Source organism: Hibiscus syriacus, unplaced genomic scaffold (genome assembly GCF_006381635.1).
Source record: "Hibiscus syriacus cultivar Baekdansim isolate YM2019G1 unplaced genomic scaffold, ASM638163v2 tig00111837_pilon, whole genome shotgun sequence".
NCBI lineage: Eukaryota > Viridiplantae > Streptophyta > Magnoliopsida > Malvales > Malvaceae > Hibiscus > Hibiscus syriacus.
The window spans coordinates 3710034-3719912 of record NW_024063194.1 but is presented as its reverse complement, the minus strand read 5'-3'; the positions used below and the strand labels follow the sequence as shown (position 1 = coordinate 3719912).

Here is a 9879-nt window from a genome sequence, read left to right as displayed (position 1 = left end):
AAGGGTTAACATCATCGAGCTCAAGAGATGCCTCAGCATTAAATGCTGGTAGAAATTCATCGGGGAGCCCTAGGAAATTCCGTTCAATGTGAGGAAGTATTTCTTAAAACATGGCTTCCACCACAGAATCCCTGCATTTAACATAACCAAAGAAGTTTCTTATCTCACGGTGCAAAGCATGTAAATGAATATGTGTTTCCAGAATAACTTCTTTGAGAGTAAGCATTCTTGCCTCGGCATTGGAAGGTGTGTCATCCACAGACTCTCAATTCATAGTTTCCTTAGACTTTGGGTTCTCCAAACCTAGCAGTAATGGCAACCTAGCCCTAGTTATACCCGAAACACAAAAAAAACTTCATCAACAGAACTATCACAAAAGTTTTTCTTTCAACACAAAGCAATAATAAGATTTGGAAAGACTAAAGCACCAACTTTCTTACCCAAGTATTCATGCACTTTCTCAACAATAATTTTACCCACATCAATAGAACATGTGTCCATAATAGAGTGTAAAAGCATTAATCGTGGGAGGTATATCGTTGTATTGTGGGTAGTTGGCACGAGCTTATGCTTCATGAAATGCTTCCAAGATTTGAGCATGGTTGGATGCATTCACAATTTACATAGTAAAGGCTAGTCTGTCAATCGTTCCAAGTCATGTTTAAAGAGCATAAATCCTCAAAAACTACATCGTATGTGGCACTGTCGGCATCTTTCTCAAAGTTTGCATGTTAATCTTCAACATCCTGCAAATGAAAATACCTATTAATTGAAGACAATGTGAATAAAATGTATTTACCTCGAACGTAAACTGCATGTTGGTTTGGTTTGGAAATATTCGCGTAGAACTCTTTCACCAACGATACATTCATAGAACCGGGGTGTCTCGAAAACTTATGCCACTTGTGGGGTTCAACTATATTCATTACGTCCGGGCCGAAACCACCATCTTGTTCATCAATGAAAATAAACCCCAACTTGAAGAAAAGCTTACAATTTTTAAAGTTTTGAAATCGTTGCATTGTCACGTCGTCAACAAACTATTAAGGAATATGGGCTTCGACCTCCGTAGGTCTTGGTTGTAACATTTTTATGCTAGTTTGAAAGTGAAATGAAGAAAAGTTGAGAGCCTTGTTTGGATTCAATGGCGTCAGATATGGAGGAAAAATGAGAGAAGAAAGGGATGAAGAGATAAAGTTAAAAAAATAATGGGAGAGATGGAGTGAGTGGAAGATTAAGAGAAAATGATTGGATGAGGTAAATGTGTAGGTGAAAAAGTAACTGCAGGTAATAAATGACATGTGAAAAGGTAATTAAAAAATGGAAATATATTAAAATAAAGAAAGAAAGAATAAAATAATATATCCCCTTTTTCATTACTTTGTCTTTTTCCTATCCTTGGTAACCATTCCAACGTATGGTTGCAATACCGGAGGATCCATGTAAAATAAAACAAAATGTAATTATTCACTAGGTAAAATAAAAAAAAGGAAATAATAAATTTATTATTTATGCACAATCAGTGAAATTCAATTTTGTGGCATTGAAATTTGGTTTTCAGGCAGGCACACTCAAGCGTTGTGCAAGTAAACCACCGACTTGTTGAACACAGGTGGAGCTCCATTGTAAATTTTCAGACGCCAGCTATTAACTTTTAAGACCATCCCATTATATATGTTCTTGATGTCAACTACTCCATGTGGATAAACATAATGCACCTCAAATGGTCCTGACCATCGAGATTTGGGCTTCCCAGGAAAAAGTTTAAGTATGGAATTGCAAAGTAACACATGTTGGCTAACATGAAAATGTTGTGGCATCGGTTTTTGCTCATTCCACTTCTTTGTCTTTTTCTTGTATATCCTCACATTTTCATATGCATATGCCCTAAACGTTTTCAACTCATTAAGTTCTAGTAATCTTTGTTCCCCAGCTAACTGAGCCTGAAAATCCAATCTTTTAATACCCCAATATGCCTTATGTTCGAGCTCAACAAAGAGGTGGCAGGCCTTCCCATACCCAACTTGAATGGTGACATGCATAGAGGAGTCTTGAACGTTGTTCTATACGCCTAGAGTGCTTCATCTAACTTTGGTGACCAATCCTTCCACCTTGGATTCACCACTTTTTCTAAAATATGTTTTATCTCGCGGTTGGATATTTTAGCTTGACCATTTGTTTGTCGATGATATGCTGTGGCAATCTTGTAACAGACTCTATATGTAACACTCATCTCCCGTATACCTTTTCGTACACGAGATACAAATGTCACATCTCTTTTAAAACATTTTCTCATTCAAAAACTTGTGAAATTTTGTTTCAATTTTTAAAAATCACATAATTTAACACCATGATAAAACATTAATTGGAATATATTACTAAAACTATCACTTTAAATACATTACAAAATATTTTATTAAGTTCAATTACATGCCATCTCAGTTTCAAAATGATTATGATTGTCCTAATGTTACTGACGAGTCAACCTTTAATTGATGATAGTTATTGTTGCTGCACCCCTTACTCAGCAAATCTATGATTTTTACCTACACGTGAAATCAACACATGTTAAGTATTTACTTAGTGATGCATAATCTTTTAAAAGAATTACAATTTATTCATAAACATGTCCTGACTATCAAAACCATGATAAATCATCTATTTCGTGAGGCTCCTTTACAATCTTTTTAGTCAAATCAATGAATGACACTGTTTTAGGTCAAAATGCACTGTTAAACATTTATTATTTCCTCTAAAGACATTTAACCTTTCGTCTAACTTGCATTATTGGCACTTTTTCCGAAATGCATAGTTAAGCATTTAATCTTTTACCCAAAGGCATTTAATCTTTTACCAAAAGGCATTTAACTAGCATGATTGACACCTTTCTGCCAAATGCACAGTTAACCATTTAATCTTTTACTCAAAGGCATTTAACCTTTCATCTAACTAGCATGATGGGCACCTTTCTGCCAAATGCACAATTAGGCATTTAATTTTTTACTCATAATATGAATTCCACACACATTATAAACATATATCATATAAGGTAAAACATAAATTAATTTAAACATTTAAGGTGGATTTATTGTGAGTTTTCCTCAATCCATATAATTATAATATATGAACTCACCTGATATACTTCCCAAATATGATGTAGTGATGTCCAACTACTCGACAACTCTGTCCTTGCCCTTTTTCTTACTTGACTCAGGAGCTTGGTTATAATATACACAAACACCCATTTAGTACACATACCATACAAATGTTAGTATATTCTCTAACATTTATACTTTAATAATACTCAAAAGTACTATTATTTTCAATTTCTATAACAATTTCAGCCTATCTTATAATTTCTAGCTCAATAGTATCGGTACGCATACCATGTTATCGATACTTCTATACTATGGTACCGATAATCCCTTTCAATATCGATACCATTTCAATGTTCTAGAATCCATGATATGGATACTTTTCTTTTACTATCGATATCCCATCAGTATCGATACTATTTGCATCAGTACCGATACCGTTCATTGAATTTCAACCCATTTAAACATATAGTATCGGTAATGTTCTATCAGTACCGATACCTTTACCCATATTTTCCATTTTCAGCTCAATATTTACCCAAATTTGGTCAAATTCCCTTACTTTAACCTCCTACAATACTATTATACTCTTTCTTACTTATGTCAACTAACTTTCCTTCATTTAGCCTCTTATAACATCTAAAATCTCCTAAGAACATCTCAAACAAAGAATCATACCACTTTTTCTAACATGTTTTTAATCATACCTGGAGATTTTAATCTCTTATTTACTTCTTTGGGAAGTCAAATATACTAATAAAAATTCATATTCCAACCTATCATTCAAAAACCCGTTTCCTTCAATCTCAAATAAAACATTCATCTCTTAGTTTTAATCTTGTTTAACCCTTTCTTAAGCTTACACATCACTTAAGGTTGTAATAACAAACCATAATCGAAAGGAAAAAATAGTTAGATGAAGTTTACCTTTGTCTATGGAGGAGAGCACAAAGCCACAAGAAGAAGAAAAAGAGAAGTAAATAACTTAACCACTTTCTTTACTTTCCCCTTTCTTAAATTCCTATTTTAAAAAATGAGTTTTAAATTCATTTCATTCCAAAGGAACAAAATTCCGTTTCAATCATCCATTTCTTACTAATTGATCTTACTCAAATCATTCTTTATACTTTAGCATCTATTAAATTAAATCCTCAAATTTTTAAGTTCTTTCAAAATACTCAATGACTTACCATTTGGGGTATTACAATTATCCCCCTTAAGAAAATTCGTCCTCAAATTTAAAGAAGTACATGAAATGAAGAAGTGTGGAAATTGCTTCCTTATGTCCTCCTCTCTTTCCCAAGTAGATTCCTCTATCTTATGATTCTGCCAGAGAACTTTAACTAACAAAACCATTTTGTTACGCAATTCCTTGTTTTCCTTAGCCAAGATCCATACTGATTCTTCCTCATAAGTTAAATCTGGTAAGATTTCTATCTCTTCAAGTGCAATGACATGGGATATATATGATTTTTACCTTCTAAGCATCGATACGTGAAAAACATTATGGATCTTGTCCATATATGGAGGCAAAACTAATTGATAAGCTACGGGTATGACCCTTTTCAAGATCTCATAAGGTCCAACGAATCTCGAACTTAGTTTTCCTTTTCACCCAAATCGTAATACTTTTTTCCAAGGTGATACCTTCAGAAATACTTTATCTCCCATTTAAAATTTGATTTCTTTAATTTTTAAATCAATATAAGATTTCTGTCGATCAAAGGCTATCTTCAAATTATCCTGGATATTTTTTACTTTCTCCTTTATTTCTTTCATAAAATCTGCGCCAACAAGATTTCGATCTTTAAGTTCAAACCAATTTAATGATGTTCGACATTTCCTCCCATACAAAGCTTCATACGGGGCCATCTTAATACTCGATTGGTAACTATTGTTATAAGAAAATTCAACTAAAGACAAATACCTTTCCCATGAGCCTTTAAACTTAATCACACATGTCTTTGGCATATCCTCCAATTTATGTATAGTTCGTTCGGACTGCCCATCTATATGTGGATGAAAAGCTGTGCTGAAATACAATCAAGTACCCAATGCCTCATGCAAGGACTTCCAAAATCTTGAAGTAAATATTGGGTCTCAATCAGACACTATTGATATTGGCACTCCATACAGCCGAACAATTTCTTTTACATATAATTCCGCATATTTATCCATCAAGTAATCAACTCGAATTGGAACAAAGTGAGCTGTCTTGGTTAATCTATCTATAATTACCCATATCGAGTCCTTTTTACCCGGTGTTAAAGGTAGCCCCAAAACAAAATACATTGTAACCCGCTCCCACTTCCACTCAAAACTGGATGTCGATTGTAGCAATCCAGAAGGCACTTGATGTTCAACTTTCACTTGCTGACATGTCAAACTTTTTTGAACAAACTCCAATGCAGCTCTTTTCATACCAGGACAGCAATAACGACTCTTTAAATCGTGATACATCTTATTCCCGCCTGGATGCATCATCAAAGGACTATAGTGTGCCTCGTAAAGAATTTCTTTCTTCAATTCCTCATTATCGGGAATATAAACTTCCCCGATAATATAAACATCTATCATCCCTCATTTCGAAGTCTTTGGTTTCTTCTTTTTCTACTTGTTCCATCCTCGACAAACAGTTCTCATCTTGACCTTGCAACTCTTTTACCCGATTCAATAGCATCAGCTTTAATTTAAGTTAAACAATCAAGGCACCATCTTCATTTAAAGATATATGCATGTCTAAAGCTGTAAAAGTCTTTCGACTGAGTGCATCAGCTACCACATTAGCTTTTCCTAGACGGTAATTAATGATCAGATCATAATCTTTTAAAAGCTCAATCCATCTTTTCTATTTCAAATTAAGCTCTTTCTGAGTTAGCAAGTACTTTAGACTCTTGTGATCCGTGTAGATATGGTAATGCTCACCGTATAGATAATGGCGCCAAATTTTCAAAACAAACACTACCGCTGCCAATTCCAAGTCATGTGTCAGGTAATTTCTCTCATGATTCTTCAACTATCTTGACGCATAAGCCACTACTTTTCCATCTTACATGAGTACACATCCCAACTCATTATGAGATGCATAACTATATACTACATAATCTTTACCGACTCAGGTTGTAGAATCTCTGGGGCCTCTGTTACTTTTCTCTTTAGCAATTCAAAACTTTTTTGGTATTTCTCCATCTAAACAAAAGGTAAATCTTTCTGCAACAACTTAGTTAGCGGAAAAGCTAACATTGAGAAGTTCTTCACGAACTATCTATAATAACCAACAAGCCCCAAGAAACTTCTAACCTTAGAAACATTCTTTGGGGGTTGCCAAATCCACTATAGCTCGGATCTTTTTAGGATCTACTCCTATGCCTTCTGCGAAGACTATATGAGCAAGGAAAGAAATATTAGATAACCAAAATTAGCACTGCATGAGCATTAGTCATCCCAAATGGCATTACCATGAACTCGTAATGTCCTTACAGAGTTCGAAAAGCTTTCTTGGTAAAATCCTCATTTTTTATCTTTAATTGGTGGTACCATCACCTTAAGTCTATCTTAGAGAACACCGCTGTACCTTTTAGTTGATCAGAAATATCATCAATCCTCAGAATAGGATACTTGTCCTTTATAGTTACTTTGTTCTACTGACAATAGTCAATATATAACAACATGGAGCCATCCTTATTTTTCACTAATAAAACCAATGCTCCCCAAAGAGTGGGTCTCATAAATTCCTTATCAAGTAGCTCTTGAAACTAGACTTTTAATTCTCTTAACTCCGTTGGAGCCATTAAATATGGGGACATAAAATAGGTTTCGTACTCGGATAAACCTCATTCATGAATTCCACTTCACGATCTAGAGGTAAACCTGGTAATTCCTCTGGAAAAACCTATGGAAACTCCTGAACTATTGAAATATCGTTTAATCTCACTTCCAGCACTCGAGTATCTACCACATTAGATAGGAAAGCTATACACTCATTTGACATCAATTTCTTTATAGTCATAGCTGATATCACATTGGATGGTGATTTCACTTTCTCGCCAAGCACTACAATTTATGAGCCTTCCATATCTTTCAGAAATAATCACTTCTTGAGATAATCAAATCCATCCATGATGTGGGAGACAACCAATCCATACCCAAAATAATTTTAAACTCATCAAAAGGTAACTCCATTAAGTTTGCCGAAAACAAAATTCCTTGGATTTTTATTGGGAATTTTCTACATATTCGTTCTACTCTCGTACTGTGACCTATAGGGTTTACCACTATCATTTCACTAAAGATTGGTTCTAATGGAATTCCTCTAGCTCTAACCAACTTAGTACTAATGTATGAATGTGTAGAACCATGGTCAACTAAAACAAATACAGGCTCATCAAAAAGATATAATGTACCTGTTATGATCTTCGGGTCATCCCGATCATCAGTAGTCTTAATGTTATAAATTCTGGCTACTCCCCCAGTCTCTTGTCATTGCATTGATTTGGCTTGTCCCCTGGATCTACCCATCCTCTGCTTTTATTCGAGGCTTCCATAGATCTTTTAGATTATGCTGAATTTTCCCCAGATCTCTTTGGACAGTTTCAGGCAAAGTGACCAGTCTCGCCACATTGGAAACATGCTCCACTGAGAAGTCTGCATACTCCCCAATGCACTTTACTGCATGTCAGACATACATTTCTTTCTCCATCTGCTCTACCCGAACAAGAAGCAACCAACTGGTATTGTTTAGTTTTATGTGAAACTGTAACATAACCATCTCTGTCAGTATATCTAGAACTTGACCCCACTCATCTCTTAACATAATGGGTAGTTGAAGGCGTTCCAACCTTTTTCCCCATCTGCAAACTCTGTTCTACTGCTAATGTCTCTGATTAAGATCTTTTGATAGCTTTGGCTTGGTTTATAACTTCTTACATACTAGGCAAACTCAAAGTCAACATCATTTCTTTTATGTCTGGCCTCAATCCCTCAATAAACCAATCGCGTCGGGCCTTGTCATTGAAAACCATCTCATTAACAAAACGACTCAACTTATTATACACATCTTTGTACTAAATGTACTACTTGGTCACCTTGTTTGAAATTAAGAAACTTCATCAGTATCGCTCTTTTGAACTGCTCACCAATATACTTATTGTTAAATTTTTCCTGGAAGAACTACCAGGTCAATTGTTTTGGTGGTGCATACATTGTAGTATTTGACCACCACACTTGAGCTGATCCCTTAGCAACGATACAACTCCACCCATATTCTCTGAATCCGAGCAGTGAAGACTTTTAAGAATTATCATTACATCATTTAGCCATAAGTCAAACTCCATAGATCCTTCATCCTCTTCTCTACGGGATTCGAGAGATCCTAAACTCTTTAGCTCCTTTGGGATCAACATCCTCGGTACTGAAGGAGCAAGGGGAGGCGAAGAAGTTTAAAAACGGGTAAATATGGCATCGAGAGCTTGCATAAAATCTCCAAACTCTTGTACTGGCACCCCTTGATGTGCAGGCGCACTAGCATTTTCAGATGGAACCGACTGTTCACTATTAGCCTTGTAACTTTTGCTGGCAGTCCCTTCTCTAACTTCTTGTTCCCCCGTTCTACGCGAGTTCAAAAAATTCCAACATCTATTAGAACATGCAAAGTAATAACATTACGGTTAGTGAGGAGTGTCATCAATCATACTCTAATAACACCATATCAGTAACCTTGACAATTTTAGTGGCATGTAATCCTTTTTTCTTATTTCAAATAAACTCGGTTTCGGCAAAGAATCCGTAAAACTTGTAGCTCTAATACCAATGAATGTAACACCCATCTCCTGTATATCTTTCTATACACGAGATACATATGTCATATCACTTTTAAAACATTTTCTCATTTGAAAACCCGTAAAATTTTATTTCAATTTTAAAAAATCACAAAATTTAACACCATGATAAAACATTCATTGGAACATATTAGTAAATCTATCACAATAAATACATTACAAATATTTTATTAAATTCAATTACATGCTAACTAAGTTTCAAAATAAGTATGATTGTCCCAATGTTACTGACGAGTCAATCTTTAATTGATGATAGTTGTTGCTGCTGCAGTCCTTACTCGACAAAACTTTGATTTTTACCTACGCGTGAAATAAACTCAATCTTTTAAACATGTATAATCTTTTAAAAGAACTAGAATTTATTCATAAGCATGTCCTGACTATCAAAACCATTATAAATTGTCTACTTCGTGAGACTCCTTTACAATCTTTTCAGTCAAATCAATGAATGACACTATTTTAGGTCAAAATGCACTGTTAAACATGTATTATTTCCTCTAAAGGCATTTAACCTTTCATCTAACTTGCATTATTGGCACCTTTCTGGCAAATGAATAGTTAGGTATTTAATCTTTTACCCAAAGGCATTTAACCTTTCATCTAACTAGCATGATTGGCACCTTTCTGCCAAATGCACAGTTATGCATTTAATCTTTTCCTCAAAGGCATTTAACCTTTCATCTAACTAGCATGATGGTCACTTTTCTGCCAAATGCACAGTTAGACATTTAATCTTTTACTCATAATATCAATTCCACACACATTATAAACATATATCATACAAGGTAAAACATACATTAATTTAAACATTTAAGGTGGACTTATTGTGAGTTTTCCTCAATCCATATAATTACAATATATGAACTCACCTAATATGCTTCCCAAATATAGTGTAGTGATATCCAACTACTCGATAACTTTTCCTTGCCTTTTTTCTTGCTTGACTC

At 34.7% G+C, this 9879-nt stretch overlaps 1 protein-coding gene across 1 annotated transcript; it reads right to left on the bottom strand.

Moving 5' to 3' along the window:
* Positions 1-1571: 1571 nt before the first annotated feature.
* On the bottom strand, positions 1572-2042 carry LOC120171928. The gene has a single exon (XM_039179534.1). The coding sequence runs from the start codon at positions 2040-2042 to the stop codon at positions 1572-1574; it is 471 nt and encodes a 156-aa protein (XP_039035465.1).
* Positions 2043-9879: the final 7837 nt, after the last annotated feature.